The sequence below is a fragment of the Paroedura picta genome, chromosome 3, assembly GCF_049243985.1.
Source record: "Paroedura picta isolate Pp20150507F chromosome 3, Ppicta_v3.0, whole genome shotgun sequence".
Lineage (NCBI taxonomy): Eukaryota > Metazoa > Chordata > Lepidosauria > Squamata > Gekkonidae > Paroedura > Paroedura picta.
In genome coordinates this window covers 169,883,026-169,910,348 of record NC_135371.1, presented here as the reverse complement: position 1 = coordinate 169,910,348, position 27,323 = coordinate 169,883,026, and the positions used below count along the sequence as shown (strand labels likewise).

The 27,323-nt window shown below is 45.6% G+C and overlaps 4 protein-coding genes across 4 annotated transcripts; 3 read left to right on the top strand and 1 right to left on the bottom strand.

The window, feature by feature from the left end:
• Window positions 1–2,346: 2,346 nt before the first annotated feature.
• LOC143831235 (olfactory receptor 1B1-like) lies at window positions 2,347–3,285 on the top strand. The gene has a single exon (XM_077324296.1). It carries the CDS (start codon window positions 2,347–2,349, stop codon window positions 3,283–3,285), a length of 939 nt encoding a protein of 312 aa, XP_077180411.1.
• Window positions 3,286–9,347: 6,062 nt separating this feature from the next.
• LOC143831431 (olfactory receptor 1K1-like) lies at window positions 9,348–10,241 on the bottom strand. Its single transcript, XM_077324422.1, is given in 3 exon segments — window positions 9,348–9,820; window positions 9,823–10,193; window positions 10,195–10,241. Coding segments are annotated over 3 exon segments (891 nt in total).
• An 8,133-nt stretch (window positions 10,242–18,374) lies between these two features.
• On the top strand, window positions 18,375–21,868 carry LOC143831429 (olfactory receptor 1L1-like). Its single transcript, XM_077324421.1, has 2 exons — window positions 18,375–18,386; window positions 20,290–21,868. Exons 1-2 carry the CDS (start codon window positions 18,375–18,377, stop codon window positions 21,220–21,222), a joined length of 945 nt encoding a protein of 314 aa, XP_077180536.1. The 3' UTR covers window positions 21,223–21,868.
• A 3,017-nt stretch (window positions 21,869–24,885) lies between these two features.
• On the top strand, window positions 24,886–25,830 carry LOC143831428 (olfactory receptor 1L6-like). The gene has a single exon (XM_077324420.1). The coding sequence runs from the start codon at window positions 24,886–24,888 to the stop codon at window positions 25,828–25,830; it is 945 nt and encodes a 314-aa protein (XP_077180535.1).
• The last annotated feature ends 1,493 nt before the right edge of the window (window positions 25,831–27,323 follow it).

Sequence of the window (27,323 nt, the reverse complement as noted above, 5' to 3'; positions counted from 1 at the left end):
GGAGAGCGACAAGGATGATCTGGGGCCAAGGCACCAAGCCCTATGAAGATAGGTTGAGGGACTTGGGAATGTTCAGCCTGGAGAAAAGGAGGTTGAGAGGGGACATGATAGCCCTCTTCAAGTATTTGAAAGGTTGTCATTTGGAGGAGGGCAGGATGCTGTTTCCATTGGCTGCAGAGGAAAGGACATGCAGTAATGGGTTTAAACTTCAAGTACAACGATATAGGCTAGATATCAGGAAAACAATTTTCACAGTCAGAGTAGTTCAGCAGTGGAATAGGCTGCCTAAGGAGGTGGTGAGCTCCCCCTCACTGGCAGTCTTCAAGCAAAGGTTGGATACACACTTTTCTTGGATGCTTTAAGATGCTTAGGGCTGATCCTGCATTGAGCAGGGGGTTGGACTAGATGGCCTGTATGGCCCCTTCCAACTCTATGATTCTATGATTCTATTCTAAGCTAGGCAGGACTGGACCTAGTTCATTTCTGGAGAGGAGACCACCAAGGAAGTCCAGGGTTAATACACAGACGCAGGGAATGACAAACCACCTCTGCTAGCTTCGACTCTGATCTCGTGACCCATGTTAGCCCCGATAGTGTCAGATCTCAATAGTTATGGAAGGTCAGTCCAGGTTAGTTCTTGGATTGGAGACCACCCAGGAAATCCAGGATTCCTACCCATAGGCAGGCAATGTCTAAGCATCTCTGTTTGTCTCTTGTCCTGAAAACCATAATGGGTTGCTGCAACTTGCTGGCCCTTTTCCGCACCACCAGATGAATTGAGATAGTTATTGTTGGAGCTGCCATCAGACACAAAATGCTGGGGGAACTGTCCTCTCCCTCCTAAGAGAAGCTTGATGAGATACTATTTATCTCTATTATTATACTATTAATATAATATTATATTATAAAATTATTATTAATATAATATTATATTATTAGTATATTATTAGTATATTATTAATATAGTATAGTATATTATTAATATACTATTAATATAATATTATATTATAAAATATAATATTATACTATTATCCATGTGGCTTATTTCCATGGCATGAAACGGTTTAGCAACCCATTTCCAAATTGTCACAGGGGCAGGACATTTCTCCCCTGATTATTGTCAGAGGCAGTCCGTCCTCTTCTTCTCACCATTTCCACCTACACTCTCGTGCCCATGATGCCAAGTCAGCAGGGGTAATGGGATGCCAGCCACCAACAACCTGTGGACAACCTAGCCCTGATCCCTAACTCAGATGCAGGATTTCCACTCTTCCCCTCTTTCCTTTCTGACTGAGCATCCCCTTTTCTATTTTCTTCTTAGCCGAAAATATATGGCTGTCCCACCCTGTCACTTCATTGAGCTTTGATGCTGGCTCAGCTCAGGAACATGAGGCAAAAGACAAGATCACCCTCTTTGATGGAAACTTCTGAAAATGGCACAAAGGTTGCTTTAGAGCATTCAAAATAAACAAGATGTTTTATTCAAGGTAGATGGGGAGCGGTCTGCTGAAATCAGGGGTATAATGTTTGAGGTAATGAACTCTGGGGTAATTTAGTGTTTCACATTCATATCTTTCCAGGAAGTGAAGGTTTTCACAAAAAATCTTAGAGAGGCCAGGCTTTGTTTTCAGTTTTTGATTCACACTCCAGTTTACTTTCTTGACTTTAACTGACATCAGGTTTTAGATGGGAGGCATACACTAACCAGTCCACTACCCAGATTCCTTCTCAAAACACAAGAGGGACCGCTCCTTTATTTGCTTTATCTCCTTTTCCAAATAGATACGAAATCACATCTCTGACTAGAAGATCTATCCCTTTTTCTGGCCCAACTAGGGATCTTCACCTATCCTCCCACTCCTCCTTCAACCTTCCCAGTTGTCAGTCAGAGCTAAACTCTCCTCGGGCAAGGCTAAAAGGTTTGAATTCTCAATCAGAGCTCAACTCTCCCTATTAAAGGCCAAACAAAATTCTTTTCAGCAATCAGTTCCAAAGTCTTTTTGCTCAACTGTGTGTGAAATTAATAGGCATAGTGACAGGGTGATATTGTCCTGGTGAGGGTGATCAGGACAAGCCATAATTTCAACAAAATCCTTTGTTGCATATACTGAATAGTTGAATATCTGTATGCATTCTTCATTGATGTTTTTTTTACTTCTGATATTTAATATTTGACAGTTAACGATGGACAGCAAACACATGAACATCATTGACACGACTGACAGCAGAGCTGGGAAAGCCAAAAAAGCCAGTGGGGGGAGATGCCACCCATGAGTTTGTACATATAAGACCTTTCTGTTCTTTTTCTTCTGACTGAACCATGTTGTGATTTTCCCTGCAGGGGCCATGGACTGTGAGAATGGCACAGACGTTGTTGAGTTTGTCCTTGTGGGTTTTTCCTCACAACCCGAACAACAGCCCCTCTACTTCATTGCCTGTCTGCTGATGTATGGGGCAGGCCTCCTGGGCAACATCGTGATGTTTATTCTGATCAGCGTGGATGCCCACCTTCAGACAGCCATGTACTTCCTGTTGCGCAGCCTTTCCATGGTGGACGTGGGCTTCCTCACCATCACGGTGCCTCAGATGATGGTTCACATCTTGTCCTCGCCCAAGATAATCCCTTTCTATTCCTGTATGGCTCAGTTGTTCTTCTTCTATGTCTTTGGGGTCACAGATATGTACATTGTGAGTGTCATGGCTCTGGATCGCTATGTCGCCATCTGCAACCCACTCCACTATGCTACGGTGATGAACCAGAAGGTCTGTGTGCACCTGGTGGCTGGGTGTTGGATCATTGCCATCCTCAACTCCATGCTGCATGTTGGCCTCCTCCTGCGCCTCAAGTATTGTGGGGACAACCACCTGTCCCACTTCTTCTGTGACCACCAACCTTTGCTCCAGCTCTCTAGCTCGGATATCACTCTCAATGAAGTGATCATCTACTTCGAGGGCATACCTGTCATCTTTGGACCCTTTGTCTTCATCGTCATCACCTACGTCTGCATTGTGGCAGCTGTGGTGAAGTTCTCAGCCTCAGGAAGGCGCAAGGCTTTCTCCACGTGTAGCTCTCACCTTACCATGGTGGGGCTCTTCTATTGCGCAGCTACCGGGGCCTACTTCCTACCCACGTCCAACTATTCTTCCCAACGGGGGACCGTTTTTGCAATCATGTACACTCTCATCACCCCCATGTCCAACCCCTACATCTACAGCCTCAGGAACAAAGATGTCCAAAAGGCCCTGAGGAATCTGTTGGGCAGGGTATCGGTTTCTCACTCATAATTATGAGACGTTGGTCCCCGTGCATCCCTGCTGATGCGCTTCATAAGTGATTTGGACTGTTCTTTAAAGGGATGACCCAAAGGGGCCTGACTCATGCACTCCCTCATTTAGAATCATTAGATCATTCATTCATGGATTTTGTTTCTTGAACATTTAGTACCACTGCTAGACTGTTTGGTGTAGTGGGGCCAGTTTGGTGTAGTGGTTAGGAGTGCGGACTTCTAATCTGGCATGCTGGGTTCCATTCTGCGCTCCCCCACATGCAACCAGCTGGGTGACCTTGGGCTCGCCACAGCACTGATAAAACTGTTCTGACCGAGCAGTGATATCAGCGCTCTCTCAGCCTCACCCACCCCACAGGGTGTCTGTTGTGGGGAGAGGAATGGGAAGGCGACTGTAAGCCGCTTTGAGCCTCCTTCGGGTAGGGAAAAGCAGCGAATAAGAACCAACTCTTCTCTCTCTTCTTCTTCTATACGTCTTTGTGATTTCAACCAATAAGCAGTTGGCAAGGACTTCCTTTGCTTTTTTTAATTTGTACCCTGTCTACTGCAATCTTCATTAAATAAAACATAAGGAAGATGATGAGTAATACATTTTTACTGTTTCTTCACCTACAATTATTTATATTTATATTTATATTTGTAGGCTTGGCGCAGCTTACACCAAAGGTTTAATACAAAGTTGTTGTTGTTGTTAGGTGCGTAGTCGTGTCCGACCCATCGCGACCCCATGGACAATGATCCTCCAGGCCTTCCTGACTTCTACCATTCCCCGGAGTCCATTTAAGCTCACAAATACAAAGTTAGTAACATAAAAAAATACAGTTGAAAACCATTCAAAACCAGTAACATTCCTCGTAAGAACAGCACTCCCATCGATAAATTAGGGGGTTGCTCTGTGTTTACAAATCTAACATTTCCCCTGGTGCGAAAGGGAAAGGAGGAGAGGGGGGCCCAATTTGATGCTATGCTTGCTCATTTTGACCTCAACCATAAGCCTGATGGAAGAGCACCATTTTTCAGGTTAGTGACCTGTCCATTCATAAAAGCCATGTTGTTTATTGAATGCTTATATATTATAAAATTATCGGCATCTACCACAATCATACAACATTCAAACATCATTGACAGTTGTCTAGTTCATAAATTCTGGCTCATCACGGCTATTCCCATTGGGCATTCTGATGGAAGTTCTGGGGAGCATTCTCAAGGGCCAATAGATGTTTTCATCCTTTTAGAATCATAGAATCATAGAATCATAGAGTAGGAAGGGGCCATCCAGGCCATCTAGTCCAACCCCCTGCTCAACGCAGGATCAGCCCTAAGCACCCTAAAGCATCCAAGAAAAGTGTGTATCCAACCTTTGTTTGAAGACTGCCAGTGAGGGGGAGCTCACCACCTCCTTAGGCAGCCTATTCCACTGCTGAACTACTACTGTGAATTTTTTTTTCCTGATATCTAGCCTATATCGTTGTACTTGAAGTTTAAACCCATTACTGCGTGTCCTCTCCTCTGCAGCCAATGGAAACAGCATCCTGCCCTCCTCCAAGTGACAACCTTTCAAATACTTAAAGAGGGCTATCATGTCCCCTCTCAACCTCCTTTTCTCCAGGCTGAACATTCCCAAGTCCCTCAACCTATCTTCATAGGGCTTGGTCCCTTGGCCCCAGATCATCTTCGTCGCTCTCCTCTGTACCCTTTCAATTTTATCTACGTCCTTCTTGAAGTGAGGCCTCCAGAACTGCACACAGTACTCCAGGTGTGGTCTGACCAGTGCCGTATACAATGGGACTATGACATCTATGACTATGACATCTTTTCTTTCATCTCCAGCCTCCTCTGGTTTTCCTTGCAACGTCCATGGAATTGTCAGGGAACAACCTGAGCACCTTGTGTAATGGATTTTTTGGTGCCTCATGGAGGCACACCAACTTCTTCCTATTTGTGACCGCAGAACAATGATAAGAAAATCACTGTAGCCACCCCTCCCACACACATATGCCATTTCCACCTCCTCAGACTGCCTCATAGAGCTGCTACTGGCTCCATTCTGAAACTTAATAAGGAGCCATGAAGTTAATGGAACCAGTAGATATGCATCACAAACAGAAAATATATGGGGGAAGGTCTGTCTCTCTGTCTCTGTCTCTCTCTCTCTGAATGTGTGTGTGTGAGTCTGAGAGAGAGGGATGGGGCCAGGACCAAGGAGCAGGTATGTGTCCCACATACCTTGTGAGAGCCAAAGTGTCACAGAGTAGCGCATCGCAAACAGAAAAGATATGGGTGTGGGAAGCACACACCTCACATTGCATGTACAACAAACCCAACAAGCTTGAGAACTTTGCAACGCGCACGTGGAGACCAGTTCTCATAGAATCATAGAATCATAGAATCATAGAATCATAGAGTTGGAAGGGGCCAGACAGGCCATCTAGTCCAACCCCCTGCTCAACGCAGGATCAGCCCTAAGCACCCTAAAGCATCCAAGAAAAGTGTGTATCCAACCTTTGTTTGAAGACTGCCAGTGAGGGGGAGCTCACCACCTCCTTAGGCAGCCTATTCCACTGCTGAACTACTACTGTGAATTTTTTTTTCCTGATATCTAGCCTATATCGTTGTACTTGAAGTTTAAACCCATTACTGCGTGTCCTCTCCTCTGCAGCCAATGGAAACAGCATCCTGCCCTCCTCCAAGTGACAACCTTTCAAATACTTAAAGAGGGCTATCATGTCCCCTCTCAACCTCCTTTTCTCCAGGCTGAACATTCCCAAGTCCCTCAACCTATCTTCATAGGGCTTGGTCCCTTGGCCCCAGATCATCTTCGTCGCTCTCCTCTGTACCCTTTCAATTTTATCTACGTCCTTCTTGAAGTGAGGCCTCCAGAACTGCACACAGTACTCCAGGTGTGGTCTGACCAGTGCCGTATACAATGGGACTATGACATCTATGACTATGACATCTTTTCTTTCATCTCCAGCCTCCTCTGGTTTTCCTTGCAACGTCCATGGAATTGTCAGGGAACAACCTGAGCACCTTGTGTAATGGATTTTTTGGTGCCTCATGGAGGCACACCAACTTCTTCCTATTTGTGACCGCAGAACAATGATAAGAAAATCACTGTAGCCACCCCTCCCACACACATATGCCATTTCCACCTCCTCAGACTGCCTCATAGAGCTGCTACTGGCTCCATTCTGAAACTTAATAAGGAGCCATGAAGTTAATGGAACCAGTAGATATGCATCACAAACAGAAAATATATGGGGGAAGGTCTGTCTCTCTGTCTCTGTCTCTCTCTCTCTGAATGTGTGTGTGTGAGTCTGAGAGAGAGGGATGGGGCCAGGACCAAGGAGCAGGTATGTGTCCCACATACCTTGTGAGAGCCAAAGTGTCACAGAGTAGCGCATCGCAAACAGAAAAGATATGGGTGTGGGAAGCACACACCTCACATTGCATGTACAACAAACCCAACAAGCTTGAGAACTTTGCAACGCGCACGTGGAGACCAGTTCTCATAGAATCATAGAATCATAGAATCATAGAATCATAGAGTTGGAAGGGGCCAGACAGGCCATCTAGTCCAAACCCCTGCTCAACGCAGGATCAACCCAAAGTTCTCCAGGATACACAGTTCCTACAGGGTGAAGTTACTCCCCACTCTCACCCATCAAACCCTCCCAGACCGTCTGTCCCCCTGTCATCCAGTGTGTTCCTGTACCTGTTGACCTCAGGTGCACATGGGCGGAACTGAATAAGACAGGGAAAGTGTCATGGGGAAATACAAGGAAGTAAATAAGTTGTTCACTCCATAACTATCTGCCTGTTCTTGGCATGGAGAATCACAGAGTTGGAAGGGTCATCTAGTCCAGGGGTAGTCAACCTGCGGTCCTCCAGATGTCCATGGACTACAATTCCCATGAGCCCCTGCCAGCATTTGCTGGCAGGTGCTCATGGGAATTGTAATCCATGGACATCTGGAGGACCGCAGGTTGACTACCCCTGATCTAGTCAAACGCCCTGCAGGAAATTGCAGGAAATTCACAACTACCTGCCCAACCACAGTAACCCCAATTCCATACCCAGATCAACAAGTCTAATGTCAGAACCAGATCCTGACACTTATGTTCCTCAACCGACATACAAGTGTGCCCGTGTGCCACAGGCTTATGTTCCTCAACCCGTTGCTTGTATCTTCCTAAACCCTGTGTGTGTGTGTTTGTGTGTTTGTGTGTGTGTATTTACACAAAAGAACAGGAATCTTGGAAGTCTTTAGTTTCATGTAAACCAGTCCAATCTAGACTTGGATAGTCCAGGCTCGCCTAATCTCATCAGATCCCAGAAGCTAAGCAGGGTCAGCCTGTTCCAATATTTGGACCACCGAGAAATACGAGGCTCACAACGCAGAGGCAGGCAATGGCAGACCATCTCTCAATGTCTCTTGCCTTGCAAACCCTATGCGGTTGCCCTAAGTCACAGAATCACAGAATCCTAGAGTTGGAAGGAGCCATACAGGCCATCTAGTCCAACACCCTGCTCAATGCAGGATCAGCCCTAAGCATCCAGGAGAAGTCTCTGTCCAGCTACTGCTTAGAATCATAGAGTTGGGAGGGGCTAGACAGGCTATCTAGTCCCACCCCTGCTCAATGCAGGATCAGCCCTAAGCATCCAGGAGAAGTCTCTGTCCAGCTACTGCTTAGAATCATAGAGTTGGGAGGGGCCAGACAGGCCATCTAGTCCCACACCCTGCTCAATGCAGGATCAGCCTCAAGCATCCAGGATATGTTTCTGTCCAGCTACTGCTTAGAATCACAGAATCCTAGAGTTGGGAGGGGCCAGACAGGCCATCTAGTCCCACCCCCTGCTCAACGCAGGATCAGCCTCAAGCATCCAGGATACGTTTCTGTCCAGCTACTGCTTAGAATCACAGAATCCTAGAGTTGGGAGGGGCCAGACAGGCCATCTAGTCCCACACCCTGCTCAACGCAGGATCAGCCTCAAGCATCCAGGATACGTTTCTGTCCAGCTACTGCTTAGAATCACAGAATCCTAGAGTTGGGAGGGGCCAGACAGGCCATCTAGTCCCACACCCTGCTCAACGCAGGATCAGCCTCAAGCATCCAGGATACGTTTCTGTCCAGCTACTGCTTAGAATCATAGAATCCTAGAGTTGGGAGGGGCCAGACAGGCCATCTAGTCCCACCCCTGCTCAATGCAGGATCAGCCTCAAGCATCCAGGATAAGTTTCTGTCCAGCCACTGCTTAGAATCATAGAATCATAGAGTTTGAAGGGGCCAGACAGGCCATCTCGTCCCACCCCCTTCTCAATGCAGGATCAGCCTGAAGCATCCAGGATAAGTTTCTGTCCAGCTACTGCTTAGAATCTTAGAATCATAGAGTTGTGAGGGGCCAGACAGGCCGTCTAGTCCCACACCCTGCTCAATGCAGGATCAGCCTCAAGCATCCAGGAGAAGTCTCTGTCCAGCTACTGCTTAGAATCATAGAATCATAGAGTTGGGAGGGGCCAGACAGGCCATCTCGTCCCACCCCCTGCTCAATGCAGGATCAGCCTCAAGCATCCAGGAGAAGTCTCTGTCCAGCTACTGCTTAGAATCATAGAACCATAGAGTTGGGAGGGGCCAGACAGGCCATCTCGTCCCACCCCCTGCTCAATGCAGGATCAGCCTCAAGCATCCAGGAGAAGTCTCTGTCCAGCTACTGCTTAGAATCATAGAATCATAGAGTTGGGAGGGGCCAGACAAGCCATCTAGTCCCACACCCTGCTCTATGCAGGATCAGCCCAAAGCATCCTAAAGCATCCAAGAAAAGTGTGTATCTAACCTTTGCCTGAAGACTGCCAGTGAGGGGGAGCTCACCACCTCCTTAGGCAGCCTATTCCACTGCTGAACTGATGACAATATGTGTGCGTGTGTCTGCTTGTCTGTCTATCACAAGTGGCAATTGTCCTTTGAAGCTCTGAGATACAATACTGATGACTAGTGTGGTCCTTCTGTTGTTTTTCTAGGGTGAACTTATTTACAATTATTTTCATGGGCAAGGTCATTTTCACTGCATTTCCACCTTCCTGCAAAGAGCTCTACACAATGCACCCTTGACATCGTTGTCCCTCAAACTGTATATGAAAGGATTGAGCATTGGTGTGACGATGGTGTACATGACCATCATAACTCTTCCTTTCTCTGCCGAGTACCGAGCCGTGGGCTGGAAGTAGACTCCGGTGACCGTGCCGTCAAAGAGGGTGACCACCGAGAGGTGAGCCCTGCAAGTTGAGAAGGCTTTGAGCCATCCGAAACCTGAGGGCAGCTTCAGCCCATTGACCAGGATGAGCACATAGGAGATCACAATGAAGACAAACGGGCTGAGCACCACTAAGGCCCCTTCCGTGAAAATCAGCATTTGAATCAAAGTGGTATCAGTGCAAGACAGGGCTAGCACCGGCTGGTGGTCACAGAAGAAGTGAGGAATCTCCCGGGAAGCACAGAACGAGAGGCAAGCCAACAGGATAATGTGCAACAACTGGCCACAAACCCCACACATAGGCTCCGGCTCATCACACTGGTATAGTGCAAGGGATTGCGGATGGCAACGTAGCAGTCGTAAGCCATGGCGACCAGAAGGAAGCTGTCGGGGACCCCGAAGGCAAAAAAGAAATACATCTGGGTCAGGCACCCAGCGTAAGAGATGGTCTTTGCCTCCAACATCAGGTTGGCCAACATTTTTGGCATGGTGACGCAGGCGTCCACCAGAGAAAGGTGGCTCACGAAGAAGTACATGGGGGCGTGAAGATGGGTGTCCCAGGTGATCAACCGGATGATCAAGAGGTTCCCCAGGATGGCCACGATGTACATGACTAGGACAACAGCAAAGAGGAACTTTTGCTGCCCTGGACCGGCCCAAGAGAATGAACTCAGGCCGAATGGTGAGGTTTTCACAACCCATGTGACCAAAGAATCTGTGAGGGAAATAAGAGGGAAAGTCATGAACAATGAAAGTCACTCGCTATGAAAGTCACTGCTTTAGGATGCTTAGGGCTGATCCTGCGTTGAGCAGGGGGTTGGACTAGATGGCCTGTCTGGCCCCTTCCAACTCTATGATTCTATGATTCTATGCTTTAGAATGCTTAGGGCTGATCCTGTGTTGAGCAGGGGGTTGGACTAGATGGCCTGTCTGGCCCCTTCCAACTCTATGATTCTATGATTCTATGCTTTAGAATGCTTAGGGCTGATCCTGCGTTGAGCAGGGGGTTGGATTAGATGGCCTGTCTGGCCCCTTCCATCTCTATGATTCTATGATTCTATGCTTTAGAATGCTTAGGGCTGATCCTGTGTTGAGCAGGGGGTTGGACTAGATGGCCTGTCTGGCCCCTTCCAACTCTATGATTCTATGATTCTATGCTTTATGATGCTTAGGGCTGATCCTGCGTTGAGCAGGGGGTTGGACTAGATGGCCTGTCTGGCCCCTTCCATCTCTATGATTCTATGATTCTATGCTTTAGAATGCTTAGGGCTGATCCTGTGTTGAGCAGGGGGTTGAACTAGATGGCCTGTCTGGCCCCTTCCAACTCTATGATTCTATGATTCTATGCTTTAGAATGCTTAGGGCTGATCCTGCGTTGAGCAGGGGGTTGGATTAGATGGCCTGTCTGGCCCCTTCCAACTCTATGATTCTATGATTCTATGCTTTAGAATGCTTAGGGCTGATCCTGCGTTGAGCAGGGGGTTGGACTAGATGGCCTGTCTGGCCCCTTCCAACTCTATGATTCTATGATTCTATGCTTTAGAGTGCTTAGGGCTGATCCTGTGTTGAGCAGGGGTTTGGATTAGATGGCCTGTCTGGCCCCTTCCAACTCTATGATTCTATGATTCTATGCTTTAGAATGCTTAGGGCTGATCCTGCGTTGAGCAGGGGGTTGGATTAGATGGCCTGTCTGGCCCCTTCCAACTCTATGATTCTATGATTCTATGCTTTAGAATGCTTAGGGCTGATCCTGCGTTGAGCAGGGGGTTGGACTAGATGGCCTGTCTGGCCCCTTCCAACTCTATGATTCTATGATTCTATGCTTTAGAATGCTTAGGGCTGATCCTGCGTTGAGCAGGGGGTTGGACTAGATGGCCTGTCTGGCCCCTTCCAACTCTATGATTCTATGCTTTAGGATGCTTTGGGCTGATCCTGCGTTGAGCAGGGGGTTGGACTAGATGGCCTGTCTGGCCCCTTCCAACTCTATGATTCTATGATTCTATTGTTTGCCTGCAGTAGAAGAGCTGAGTTCTAACCCAGTAACACCTCAAGAGGCCAACAAGATTTTCAAGGGATAAGCTAGCAAAGAGTGCTTTAACTCTTGAAAGTCTATAACCCAAAAAATCTCTTTGGCTTCCAAAGCGCTTCTGGACGCAAAGCCAGCTCTCCCAGAAAGAAGGAATGCCGTTCAAAACGCTTGTAAAGAAGTTTAACCTACCATTTCAAGGCCACATGAATCAGGATCAAACTGATGAATCTGAGATTTTTTTAATTAGCCCAAATACTCATAAATAGCATATGAAGAACAACACGTAGGGATGGGCATGAACCATCTTGCAAACGGAAATTTGCCATGGATTATGGCTCACTATAAAGTTCGGTTCAGTTAGTTTTATTACGGTCGTAGACCAGCATAAGATGATACAGAAACATCCATTAAAACCAGGAATTAAAACATCTTAAAAGATAACAATAGAAAATAGAATAAGATAGATAGACACAGCTGTCCAGTTCACTTAAAACAGACCATTCTATTACGAATTTTAATCGCTGCTGCACAGAACTTGGGAACTCTATAAGTTGTATTATTTTCTATATCTGCAAGCAGCAGAGACATGTAAAATTCTCCTGAGCGCCCGGGGAATCTGCCTAGCAGCGGAAGAATTAGGCTAGTTCGAATCTCATTATAGAATCGACATTGAAAGAGAAGATGTCCCATGGTTTCTGCATGTCCAGAGCCACAGGTACATTTCCTTTCGGTATAGGGTATTTTCCTGTATCTTCCTTCTAATACCGCCGAAGGGAAGGCATCACAGCATGCCAAAGTGAAGGCCCTCCTATGACCAGGTACTTCAAGCTTGGCCAGATGTGCCATAGGGAAAGATGAATATCTATTGGGTTCACTAATAATGATTGTAAGCCGTGACTTCTTCGGGTAGTAAAAAGTTCCAGCTCTTCACTATAAAGTTTGTGGCAGGGCTACCATCATGATTTTTTTTTTTAATGAAGAAGTTCATGGGCTTTTTGTGAATGGGGGTATTGCACTTCATAACTCAGACCCTCTAAATCAGGGGTAGTCAAACTGCGGCCCTCCAGATGTCCATGGACTACAATTCATGGAGCCCCTGCCCTCCAGATGTCCATGGACTACAGTCCATGGAGCCCCTGCCAGCGAATGCCAGCGAATGCTGGCAGGGGCTCCTGGGAATTGTAGTCCATGGACATCTGGAGGGCCGCAGTTTGACTACCCCTGCTCTAAATCCAATTTGCACATAACCTGCAGCGCTTGTAGAGGGACATTAAGGGGGTGTCCCCTGTGAGTTTGATGTGTCTAGTCCAGGCTTTCTCAACCAGGGGTTTGTGAAACCCTGGGGTTTCTTCATGGCTCTGGAATGGGTGGGTGTTGATTTTTTAAACATGTTTTTAAACAATTTATTAAACATTTATCAAGTGATATGGTCTTGTCTACCCCACTCCCCAAATGGCCAGCTATGGGCCTGGAAGGGGTAGGAAGGAGAGGGGTGAGCATATACACAGTTTCCCAATCCTATTCTGCATAATTGTGCCCCTCATGGGGTTTCTCAAAGTCTGAAGCGTGTTTCACGGGTCTCTCAATAGTAAAAAAGTTGAGAAAGGCTAGTCTAGCTTGTACAGGGTCCATTCTGTACACTCCCAAACTTGTGCCTGTCAGTTACCCAGAAAGCACTTTCCCAAGGATACCGTCTTGTTTGGCTGTAACTGGCCATAACCAAATCTGCACCTAACTTGGGAGGACAGTTAGAGGAGAGTCAGCCCGAGATCCCTTCTCTAGGATCTCTAGAACATGGTGGCAGGGACTGTTCTATGCCTCACAAACCATCATGAACTAGTTGAGTTCATTTGGAAGCCACCCAGTTCAGTTTGGTTCATGGCCCACAAACTGGGCATGCTGTGAACCATGAACTGAAATGAACAGCATTTTTTTCTGGTTTTGATAATTGGCTTTAAAAAAGACTAAAAATTAACTAAAGCCCTGCGAGAAACAGAGGTATACCTGACTGACAAGGAAGGTCTCTCAAGGAACAGGATATTCCAGTTATTGAAATTGGACTGGCAGAGGTTGGGGAGTTTTAATTAATAAATTAATTAATTTTATGTTGGAAAGTATATATTTTGGTGCAGAGTGGTAAAGCAGCAGACATGCTGTCTGAAGCTCTGCCCATGAGGCTGGAAGTTCAATCCCAGCAGCCGGCTCAAGGTCGACTCAGCCTTCCATCCTTCCGAGGTCAGTAAAATGAGTAGCCAGCTTCCTGGGGGGTAAACGGTAATGACTGGGGAAGGCACTGGCAAACCACCCCGTATTGAGTCTGACATGAAAACGCTGGAGGGTCAGACATGACTCGGTGCTTGCACAGGGGATACCTTTACCTTTATATATTTTACACAAACTCCTTGGAGTTTAAGGACATGACTTTAAAGGCCTTTTAAAGTCATCTGTGATCTAAGGATGCCCTCCTGTGGACAATTGAATATGACTCCCTTGGGTAAGAAAAATATTAAACTTCCAAGGGAGCAGAGAAGAACTAATGTTGAAAAACAGATTCAATTGGGTCTCCGTGTTGATCTGAAGTAGCACAATAGCACCTGGAGTCCAATAGCACCTTTAAGACTTACACAGAATTATTCAAGGTGTGAGCTTTCGAGTGCAGGCACTCTTCCTCAGACAATGGAACGAGGGTCATAAGAGTCCAGATATAAGGCAAAAGTAAATTAATAACAAATTCATAAACTGTGTCGTAACATTAAGAAGAAGAAGAAGAAGAAGAAGAAGAAGAAGAAGAAGAAGAAGAAGAAGAGTTGATTCTTATATGCCGCTTTTCCCTACCCGAAGGAGGCTCAAAGCGGCTTACAGTTGCCTTCCCTTTCCTCTCCCCACAACAGACACCCTGTGAGGTGGGTGAGACTGAGAGAGCCCTGATATTACTGCTCGGTCAGAACAGTTTTATCAGTGCCGTGGCGAGCCCAAGGTGGTTGCATGTGGGGGAGTGCAGAATCAAACCTAGCATGCCAGATTAGAAGTCTGCACTCCTAACCACGACACCAAACCACTACACCAAACAAGTCCAAAAGTAGTGTGATAATCCATCACTAAAGAAGGTAATCAGTCTTTTGGGTTTAGTTGTAGTTCACAAAAAACATTGGAGAAATAAAAATTTCAAGGTTAGCAAGTGATCTCTGTTGCTAGGAGAGGGGCTGTAATAGTGGGAGACCTCCAGCCACCACCTGGAGGTTGGCCACTGGAATTCTGAGAGAACTCCAGACTCTCATGTAGAGGCTGGCAAACCTAGATGCAAGCAGAATGTGATGAATTTTAAAAATTCTAAATGACCCATTAGCCCCCTTGCCTTCTAAACGCCATGCACCTTTTGGGTCAGTGTGATTTAAACAAAAAATAATGGTAGAAAACAGCCAGAACGTGCCTTTTGTGACAGGCAGATTGAAGCTGCTTGAAATACGTATTGTAGTAATAATTCGTGGTCTGTTTTAATCGTACCGAGAACTATGGTTGAGTTTGTTCCACTAGGAGAGTAAGGGGAAATGAGCCCAGTTGGGAAATTTTGCCCTAGGGGTTTCAGAGGAGTCAGACTTGTTTAAGCCAGCTAAAGAATGGCAACCTAGACAGCCAGCTCCATTTTAAAAACTTGCTTTAATTTGTCTCTGCGGAGTTTTCCAGGCTAAACTCCCAAAGGGCTCTTGTTGTCTTTAAGAGAACCCCAATGAGATTAATCATAGAACTTAGACGAGAGCCTTAAAAGTTTCACCATCCCGTAAATTGGTTAGCGTAGCAATTATTTCACTTCCGTTCCTCTGGGGCTTCCACGTTGCTTGAGACTCTTCCCATTAGGGATGCCCTATTGTTATCCTAATACTGAATCAAAGCTGAATAGAAATACACCTTTTGTTATGAACCATGGTCAAGATCTGTTGTGAGATATAAGCTCCGGATGGACCAAGGAGCGATTCGACATTCATGTCAAAGGGAAGCTGCCCCCCAAATAGTCCCTTTGGATTAAAAACAAAACAAAATATAGAACTTTACAAAAATGAACGGAATCCCCAGAAGGGAGTTAAAAGGGAGAAGGAAGGGAGTTCAATCCCCTCAAGATGCCTAGAAACTGTTCCCCTAAATGAGGACTAGGGGGAATGGATCTCTCATTTAGGAAAACTACTAACAAGTCCAAAAGCACGGCTGCTTAGTTAAGGACCAAAGTCAAAGAAGCCACAAAGGCAAAATGGCTTCCTCAAAAAAAAAAGAAAAAAGGAAGGTTTGCCAAAATTATTTGCGCAGAAAGGACCACGGCTCCTGGCAAAACCGTTTTAAATTGCTAATGGAGCAAGCAAAATGATAATTTTAGGAACACATTACAAAAAGAGAGAGAGAGAGAACCAAATTGTGAAAAACAACAAGCGTTTCTTAAGTGTCTGAAAATATATATATAGCGGAGCTGGGAAGAGTAAAAAAGGGGAAAGAGTTTAAACCAAAGCAATTCAGGGGGTACAGGACATTTCTGGGCGTGAAGGGCTAATGGATCCAGGACCCTGTTTTGAACAAAGGCGACAATAGGACGACAGCATAGAAATTTACTAAATGGGCTGTGGGACTTGGGAAGGTTCAGATTGGAGAAGAGAAGGTTCAGCGGGGATATGATAGTTCTCTTCCAGTATTTGAAAGGAGGGCAGAGAGCTTGTTCTTGTCAGCAACAGGGGATAGGACCTGTGCAGATAGGTGTAATTTACAGGCAGGGAGGCAGTGGCTGGATGTAGGGGGAGACCTTTTTCACAGTCCAAGTCAAGGGTAGTCAAACTGCGGCCCTCCAGATGTCCATGGACTACAATTCCCAGGAGCCCCTGCCAGCATTCGCTGGCAGGGGCTCCTGGGAATTGTAGTCCATGGACATCTGGAGGGCCGCAGTTTGACTACCCCTGGTCCAAGTAGTTCAGCAGTGGAATGGGCTGTCTAAAGAGGTGGGGAGCTCCCCCTCACTGGCCGTCTTCAAGCAGCAGCTGGACGAATGCCTGCCAGGGATGCTGTAGGCTGCATTGCGCAAGGAGTTGGACAAGACGGCCTGTATAGCCTCTTCCTACTCTATGATCCTTTGAGTAGAAAAACTGGGATGCTCCAGAAGTGGCATTTCTGGCTGTGCAGGACTCCGCCTAGTTTTCCTGCTGGCAATTCCCCTTCCCAATCCCCCGCTCGATTTCCTGCAGTTTTTTCTGCGTGCCTGAAATCTGTAACGAGATTAAGTGCACTGCTTGGTAATAAATAATGCCCCCCCCCCAAGTGCAGTAAATAAATCTCCCAAGAAGTGCGAGTATATTGCAAAAAAAAAAAAAAAAAAAAAAAAGGAAAGGTACATTTATTCAAGCAGATCCAGTTCACACTGAGGTTGTAGTCAAAAGATGAGAAAATCTAATAATAAAAAGTCCAGCCTTGACTAGGATCACATGTGTGGAAGTAAGTTGGAACTGTATCAACAGGAGAAGCGTGCGGAGACTGGTGTTACCATGGAAGGCCATGTTGAGCGAGGGAGAGATCAAAGCAAGAGAGAGGAGGGATCAGGGGGGCAGCTTCCCCATTAAGAGAGTCATCCCATCTAAGGAGATCATCTGTATATCTTTAGAGTAACCCCCCTCCCCCCATCCAGGTATGCTGAGTCACTTAATCCAACAATAACAAGTGTTGTTTGGTTAAACAATTCATCTGGGTCATGGATTATACAATCAAGCTCTCCACCCAAAGCAAACCTGTGCCTTTTTGTAATGGGGAGCTTTACTTTCTACTCCTGCTCATATAAGCTGGATATAATCCCCAACTGATCCTGTTTGGATCTCTGTAAACCATTACGTAGAGGCGACTATACACATTTTGCAAGCTGGTTGGAGGTTTATAACCAAAACTGCCTGAAAGACAGGACCTCAGGCTGAGGAGCATACTCTGTCTGGATTCCTTGTTGGCCTGGAGGAGGCCAAAGGGCACGGCGTTTTATCCCAAACTTCATTTGTCACCCTTGGCCTGAAACACCTTCCACTTGGCATGCCAGAAATAACTGTCTTGCTCCTGTGCTCCCTGCCCCTTTCCCCCCAGTTCTCCCGATCCTGACTGAATGCACAAAATTTGACCTTCCTGTTTCAGCCAGGCAATCCCCTCCAGCTTGCCTCAGGCCTGCAGTACTTTCACCCCAGCAAGTCCTGTCTCTTCCGGCATCTCACAATACTTTCATCGGTTTTAAGACTTTACATTGATAAGGCTGATAAGTCTGGGACGTTACAGCTTAGAAGAGAGATGACTGGGTAGGGGGCATAGGAGAGGTTTATAAAATTATTTTATCAAGCAGGCTTTCCCAACCAGGGTGTCGTAACACCCTGGGATTTCCTGATGGTCCTGGAAGGGTTTCCTGAATGGGTAGGAGTTCTTTAATGTTCTATATATATTTTTTTAATTTGTTAGACATTTATTGGGTGATATGACCATAGATGGTCATGTTGACCCCCCTGCCAAATGACCAGTGATGGGCCTGGAGGGGTGAGAAGGGGGGGGCTGGGGGGCTGGGGGGCCGTGTCCACAGCCCTGCTTCCCAAACATATTCTGCACCATCAATCCACTTCTGAAGCATATTTCAGGGGATTCAGGATAGTAAAAACTTTGAGAAATGGTGCTCTGAGAAGCTGGTGCTTCTTGTTTGCAAATTTAGACACCCCCCATAGGGCCATTTTCGGACTAACTCACCTCACTGTGTTGCTGGTAGAATAAAATGGAGGAGGAAAGGAGAAAGTGTTAAGCCTCCTTAAGTCCCAATGAGGGAGAATGTTGGGTAAAAATGAGGCAACTAAATAAATTCTGGACCAAAACTTCAACATAAACTTTGTTCCTTTGTCCATTCGGTTTACTGAGCACGGCTCAAGTACAGATAATATGTCCCACACCAACAAACCCACTCAACATATGTTCTAAGAATAGTTTCCCATCACATTCCCAGAAGAAAAGGAAGAATCTTATTAGAAGTTCATGTATTATTGCCCTGTCAGGGGAGAGGCACCTCCTTGACTAGACCTCAGATTCTCCCCCGGCCCTTCCCCAAGGAGATTACCTCAGTCTGATCTCTGGGGTGTGTTCCCAAATTAAGCCCTAGAGTTCCCCAGGTCCTTAAATACCCTAATCAATGGTTTGGGCACACACCACTCTTGATTTCCACCCAGATCTCTCCGACCGAGGCCAATATTCCACCATGCTGGCTTTTGAGATTTCCTCCGTCTCATTGAGTTGCCTCCCTATGCAACAAAGAACCTCTGATTAAGCATCTGAAGTCCCACAGGCCCCTTTATTGCATTTCAAAGCCGGAGGAGAAGAGATAGGTAGACTCAGGACATTTCGATGTCAAGCCCAACTAGAACATGAGTGAGGAGCTGCTGCACCCCAATGTTTGAAGAATATTTTCGCGCTCCCAGAATGAAGTGCATCAAGACAGTCCAGCTGAGAGAAGAGTTTTTAACACAGTGGCTAAAAGCAAGGTAAGAAAAGCCCGACTGGATCAGATCGATCGTACACCTCGTCCGATTTGCATCTACATGGGCAAGCTAATTGAACTAGCTCACTTATAACCATTTCATGAGACAGTCAATTTCATGTATTCACTATTTGCCTCACTGAATTATGAATCCGGGTCTTCCTATTGTGATAGCTCATGCGTCTTGCAGAATCAGTGTGCTGTATTACTCAAAGACACAGATCTGCATTATATCTCTACCTATCTACCTGTCTGTCTGTCTGTCATCTATTTGTTTTCACTCTTCTATCTATCTTCAATCTATTCTGCCGGAGCTATCACAGTTCCGCAGAGCCTTCTGCCAGGCGTTTGGTTGCAGTCACAGCAAGGAAGATCTTATGGTCCCTCCTCCAAATGTTTTAATCTTTCAGCACCTAGAAAACTGTTGAACATCTACAACTACCTGGAGGCTGGAGCCAGGTCAATTTGTTGGAGACCAATGGGGTTACTGAAGGATTTTTCATCCATCCATCCACCCATCCACCCATCCACCCATCCACCCACCCATCCACCCACCCACCCATCCATCCATCCATCCATCCACCCACCCAACCACCCACCCACCCACACACCCACTCATTCATTCATTCATTCATTCATTCATTCATTCATTCATTCATTCATTCATTCATTCATTCATTCATTCATTCATTCATTTTCTTGTAATTTTCTTGTGTATTATTTTATTTATTATATTTATTTATATAAATACATTATATAAAGATAGAGATAGAGATAGAGATAGAGATAGAGATAGAGATAGAGATAGAGATAGAGATAGAGATAGAGATAGAGATAGAGATAGAGATATAATGGTTTATTATTATGGTAAATTTATGACTTTGTTGTGAACTGCCATGAGCCGGCTGGCCCGAGAGTGGCAGGCAAAGAATAACAAATCTGTCTATTTTCTTATCTATCCTATCTTCTTCTAGTTATCCTGTCTACCTTCTATCTATCTTCTATTTATCTACCTTTCTAAATTAAGAAATACCAATGGATAGGTGTGCAAATTAAAAACCATCCTTTATAGAGCAAAGATGTGCGTTTAATTGTACTCATTTTCATTCCAGATACCTGGAGATGGTGGGTCAGAGGGCCATAGAGACAGAATGCCCTTTAGGAGAGAGAAAAAATGCCCTTTAACTCTGCCGATGGATACGAAGAATCAAACCAGCGCCACAGAGTTTATCCTGCTGGGCATCTCCGACCAACCAGAGATGCGGATGCCCCTCTTCTTCCTCTTCCTGGCCATGTATGTTATGACAGTGACTGGGAACATTCTCACAGTGATAGCCATCCAATCAGACGCCCAGCTCATCCATGCCCCCATGTACTTCTTCCTCAGCTGCCTCTCTTTGGTGGATGTCTGCTTCACCTCCATCATCCTTCCTACCATGCTACTGAGCCTATTGGGTAGGCAGGGCCAAGGAGGGACCATTTCTTACTCTGGTTGCCTTACCCAAATGTACTTCTTTTTGGCCTTAGGGAACACCGATAGTTACCTCTTGGGAGCCATGGCCATTGACCGCTACATGGCCATCTGCAACCCTCTCCATTACGCCACAGTGATGAGCCAACGACTCTGCCTGCTACTCTTGGCCATATCTTGCCTCATCTCCCATCTCCACTCCATTCTCCAGACCACGCTCACGTCCTTCATCATCTTCTGTGGTTCCAACAGGATCCCCCATTTCTTCTGCGACATCCAGCCCCTGCTTAAGCTCTCTTGCTCTGACACCAGCACTCAAGAACTGCTGGGAATGACCGAAACCTTAGCTGTTATCATGACCCCTTTCATGTGCATTGTTGTCTCTTACGCCCGCATCCTGGTGACCGTGCTGAGGGTGCCTTCGGCCAAAGGAAAGCGCAAGGCGTTCTCCACCTGCGGGTCTCACCTGACAGTAGTCACCCTCTTTTACGGGAGCATTACCTGGGTTTACTTCCGCCCCTTATCCAGCTATGCAGCTGTCAAAGACAGAGTGGCAGCTGTTGTGTACACCGTTATCACCCCAATGATGAACCCTTTCATTTACAGTCTGAGAAACAGAGACATGCAAAATGCTCTCAAGAGGGTGGTGGGGCGAAAGACCAGTTAGGGTCAGTGGGAATGATCTGACACTTCAAAAAGGTCAAGAATCAGAGAGAGAATGGAATGGATCGAACTAGGAAGCAAGAGAGCAGAAAATGGAACTGGCCAAAATTGCGAAAGAAAAGGGACAAGCTACACTGTTGTTGTTGTTGTTGTTGTTGTTGTTGTTGTTGATTTTATTTTATTTTATGATATTTTATTTTATTTATAGCTGACCACTCCCAGCTAGCTAGTCCCAACAAATATCGACAAGGTGGTAATTTTGCCATCTTATCTTTTTATGTTTTTATTGTTGTGAACCACCATGAGCTGGCAGTATAATAATTTCATATAAATAAAAATATATAAATTGTCTCATGGTGGTTTACACATTAAAAGTCCCAGAATAAAACCCCAATAAAATAATCTGCTCCACCCTGCTTATGCAAAAACCAACCTCCTCCACAACTTCCCAGCCTCCTGCCTCAGGGGATGGATGGTGCAGAGAGAACTGAGATCAGTCCCCCTGGAGAAAAGGGCTACTTGAGACAGGGGAACTATCTGGCTTTGGATCTCATGGAGGAGCAGGGATGCCAGGCTCCAGGTGGGAGATGTGGTTTTGAAATCTTTTGATGCTTTATTGAAAGTTGCTTTGATGTTATAGTTTTGATGTTATAGTCTGTATAATGTTCCATGTAAGTTACATTATGTTCAGTGTAAACCTCCCAGAGCTACAAAGAAATGGGCGGTATAGAAATCTAAATTAAAAAAAGAAATAAGAAATGCTGTGTGGCAGTAATTGCTAATAACAATAAACAAATAATTCATAAGTTTGTCACAGTTTCTTCCTCCAATGAAAATTTTTTTAATGGATAGCAAAATTTGCTTGAAAAACTGAAAACCTTTCAGTCTGTACGTTCTTCAGTTCAGTTCAAGATCAAAGTCAGTCTGAAAATGTTGTATATTACAATCAAACATGAAAAATTTGGCTGGTAAAGAACTTACAGAGGGTTTCTCCATTACTCTCTTTGTCAGCTTCTATCAACTTTTTTGCCATTGAGAAACCCCTAAAATTTATCTGAGTCACTCCCTCTGACAGTCTTGCTTCACCCCTTCCTATATTTGCATCACCCCCAATCCTGGCCTGCTCCTGTGTTCCCTGCCCCCTTTCCCCCCAGTTCTCCCGATGCTGACTGAATGCACAAAATTTCACCTTCCTGTTTCACCCAAGCCATCCCCTCCAGCTTGCCTCAGGCCAGCTGTGCTTCCACCCCAGCAAGTGCTGTCTCTTCTGCCATCTCACAATACCTTCATAAATTTTAAGTATGTACACTGATGAGTTTTCAGTTTAGATAAGGGATGACTGGGTAGTGGGCATAGGAGAGGTTTATCAAACTATTTTCTAAACCAGGTTTTCTCAACCAGGGGGCCATAACACCCTGAGGTTTCCTGAAGACCCTGGAAGTGTTTCCTGAATGGGTAGGAGTATATTTTTTTAATTTGTTAGACATTTACTGGCTGATATAACCATGTTGACCCCCCCTGCCAAATGGCCTGTGATGGGCCTGGAAGGGTTGAGAAGGGGAGGGTCCCTGGGTGGCCGTGTCCACAGCCCTGCTTCCCAAACATATTCTGCACCATTAAGCCAATTCTGAAGCCTGAAGAATGTTTCAGGGGTTCTGAATAGTAAAAAGGTTGAGAAAGGCTGCTGTAAGCAACTGGTGCTTCTTGTTTGCAAATTTAGACACAACCCATAGGACCAATTATGGCCTAACTCACCTCACTGTGTTGCTGGTAGAATAAAATGGAGGAGGAAAGGAGAAAGTGTTAAGCCTCCTTAAGTCCCAACGAGAGAGAAAGTTGGGTACAAAAGAGGCAAGTAAATAAATTCTGGACCAAAACTTCAACATAAACTTTGTTCCTTTGTCCATTCGGTTTACTGAGCACAGCTCAAGTACAGATAATATGTCCCACACCAACAAACCCACTCAACATATGTTCTGAGAATAGTTTCCCATCACATTCCCAGAAGAAAAGGAAGAATCTTATTAAAAGTTCTTGTATTATTGCTCCGTCAGGGGAGAGACACCTCCTTGATTAGTCCTTAGATTCTCCCCCGGCCCTTCCCCAAGGAGATTACATCAGTCTGATCTCTGGGGTGTGTTCCCAAATTAAGCCCTAGAGTTCCCCAGGTCCTTAAATACACCAATCAATGGTTTGGGCACACACCACTCTTGATTTCCACCCAGATCTCTCCAGACCAAGTCCAATATTCCATCATGCTGGCTTTTGAGATTTCCTCCATCTCATTGAGTTGTCTCCCTATGCAAAAAAGAACCTCTGATTAAGAATCTGAAGTCCCACAGGCCCCTTTATTGCACTTCAAAGCAGGAGGGGAAGAGATAGGTGGACTCAGGACATTTTGATGTGCAGCCCAACTAGAACTTGAATGAGGAGCTGCTGCACCCCATTGTTTGAAAAGTATTTTCACGCTCCCAAGATGAAGTGCAGCAACACAGTCCAGCTGAGAGAAGAGTTCTTAACACACTGTCTATAAGCAAGGTAAGGTATCTAAGAAAAGCCCTACTGGATCAGACCTATAGTCCACCTAGTCCAATTTGCATCTACATGGACAAGCTAATCGAGCGAGATCACTTATAACCATTTTGTGATTTAATAAATTTCATGGATCCACTATTTGCTTCACTGAATTATGAATCAGGGTATTCCTATCGTGATAAACCCACACATCTTGTAGAATCAGCTATCACAGTTCTACAGGGCCAGCTTGGTGTAGTGGTTAGGAGTGCGGACTTCTAATCTGGCATGCCAGGTTCGATTCTGCACTCCTCCACATGCAACCAGCTGGGTGACCTTGGGCTCGCCACGGCACTGATAAAATTGTTCTGACCGAGCAGTGATATCAGCGCTCTCTCAGCCTCACCCACCCCACAGGGTGTTTGTTGTGGGGAAAGGAATGGGAAGGCGACTGTAAGCTGCTTTGAGCCTCTTTTGGGTAGGGAAAAGCAGCATATAAGAACCAACTCTTCTTCTTCTTCTTCTTCTTCTTCTTCTTCTTCTTCTTCTTCTTCTTCTTCTTCTTCTTCTGCCAGGTGTTTGGTTGAGGCCAAGGCAAGGAAGATCTATATGGACCCTCCTCCAAATGTCTTACTGTTTCAGCACCTAGAAAACTATTGAACATCTACACCTACCTTTAGGTTGGAGCCAGGTCCATTTGCTGGAGCTCAATGGGGTTACTGGATGATTTTCATTCATTCATTCATTCATTCATTCATTCATTCATTTTCTTGTGAATTTTTGTGTATTATTTTTATTTATTACATTTATTTAAATCAATATATTATATATATATAATTGTTTATTATTATGTTGATTTTATGACTTTGTTGTGAACCACCGCGAGCCAGCTGGCCTGAGAGTGGCAGACTATAAGTTGAATAACAAATCTGTCTCTTTTATCTATCCTATCTTCTACTATCTATCCTATTTATCCACCTTTCTAAAAAATACCAATGGATAGGTGTCCAGATTAAAAAACATCCTTTATAGAGCAAAGATGTGCTTTTAATTGTACCCGTTTTCATTCCAGATACCTGGAGATGGTGGGTCAGAGGGCCATAGAGACAAAATGCCCTTTAGGAGAGAGACAAAATGCCCTTTAACTCTGCCGATGGATATGAAGAATCAAACCAGCGCCACAGAGTTTATCCTGCTGGGCATCTCGGACCAACCAGAGCTGCGGATGCCCCTCTTCTTCCTCTTCCTGGCCATGTATGTTCTGACAGTGACCGGGAACATTCTCACAGTGATAGCCATCCAATCAGACGCCCAGCTCATCCATGCCCCCATGTACTTCTTCCTCAGCTGCCTCTCTTTGGTGGATGTCTGCTTCACCTCCATCATCCTTCCTACCATGCTACTGAGCTTGTGGGGTAGGCAGGGCCAAGGAGGGACCATTTCTTACTCTGGTTGCCTTACCCAAATGTACTTCTTTTTGGCCTTGGGGAACACCGATAGTTACCTCTTGGGAGCCATGGCCATTGACCGCTACGTGGCCATCTGCAACCCTCTCCATTACGCCACAGTGATGAGCCAACGGCTCTGCCTGCTACTCTTGGCCGCGTCTTGCTTCATCTCCCATCTCCACTCCATTCTCCAGACCACGCTCATGTCCTTCGTCATCTTCTGCGGTTCCAACAGGATCCCCCATTTTTTCTGCGACATCCAGCCCCTGCTTAAGCTCTCTTGCTCCGACACCAGCACTCAAGAACTGCTGGGAATGACTGAAGCCTTAGCTGTTATCATGACCCCTTTCATGTGCATTGTCGTCTCTTACGCCCGCATCCTGGCGACCGTGCTGAGGGTGCCTTCGGCCAAAGGAAAGCTCAAGGCGTTCTCCACCTGCGGGTCTCACCTGACAGTAGTCACCCTCTTCTACGGGAGCATTACCTGGGTTTACTTCCGCCCCTTATCCAGCTACGCAGGTGTCAAAGATAGGGTGGCGGCCATCATGTACACCGTTATCACCCCAATGATGAACCCTTTCATCTACAGCCTGAGAAACAGAGACATGCAGAATGCTCTCAAGAGGGTGGTTGGGCGAAAGACCAGTTAGGGTCAGTGGGAAGGAGAAAGGATCTGACACTTCAATAAGGTCAAGAATCAGAGAGAAAATTCAATGAATCAAACTAGCAAGCAAGGGAGCAGAAAATGGAACTCGCCAAGATAGGGACAAGCAACACTGTTATTGTTATTGTTGTTGTTGTTGTTGTTGTTGCTATTGCTATTGCTATTGCTATTGCTATTGCTATTGTTATCCGTATCCTTATCGTACTTCATTTACTTAATTTATTTAATTTATAGACTGCCACTCCCAGCAAATATCCTCAAGGTGGTAATCTTGCTGTCCTCTGTTTTTCTTGTTGTGAACCCCACGAGCTGGCTGGTCTGGGAGCTGGCGGAATAAACATTTAATAATAATAATAACAATAACAATAACAATAACAATAACAATAACAATAACAATAACAATAACAATAACAATAACAATAACAATAACAATAACAATAACAATAACAATAACAATAACAATAACAATAACAATAACAATAACAATAACTAGGCTGGCTCATGGTGGGTTAAACATTTAAAACTCCACAGTAAAAGCCCGATATAATAATATCCCACCCTAGTGATGTAAAAAACCACCCTCACCTGTAACTTCCCAACCTCCTGTCTCAGGGGATGGATGATACAGATAGAATAGAGGAGTAGCAGCTGTTCTAGCCAATCTGGGGGGTGGGGAGTGGGGGGTGGGACTAGGTCTAACTACCCTGGCCTCGCTCGAAGACCTCAATCACAGACGAGGGCTGGTCGGATGAATGTTACAGAAAAAAATTAAAATCCAGCTAGACGGCTTAAGCTTGGTTCTTCTGTATTACTTTGTTTGTTTGTTTATTTGATTTTTAGACTGCCCCCCCCTCTGGTACAGCTCAGAATGGTTTACATGGAATGTCTTAGGGTATTACATAGAACATCATAGATATCAGAACAATCATAACATATCAGCAACAGTTTCAACGTAGTTATAAGATTAGCAGAATGTTACAACTCGTTTAATTGAGCAGCCATTTTGATAGCAACAACTTTAACAGAACCCCGAGGTCAGATTTGTTCAGGTCACGGAGGGAGTGACTGGAGGGGGGACATGGATATTGTTGGGTCAGATTAAAAAGGTAAAGGCATCCCCTGTGCAAGCACCAGGTCATGTCTGACCCTTGGGGTGACGCCCTCCAGCGTTTTCATGGCAGACTCAATACGGGGTGGTTTGCCAGTGCCTTCCCCAGTCATTACCATTTACCCCCCCAGCAAGCTGGGTCCTCATTTTACCGACCTCGGAAGGATGGAAGGCTGAGTCAACCTTGAGCTGGCTGCTGGGATCGAACTCCCAACCTCATGGGCAGACAGTTTCAGACAGCTGTTGCTTACCACTCTGCACCACAAGAGGCTCATAGCTGGGTCAGATTAGCCTCAAGCAAATGCCTGGTGGAGGAGCCCCCTTTTGCAGGCCCTGCGGAATTGTGGGAATTAAGGCAGGGCCCTGATCTC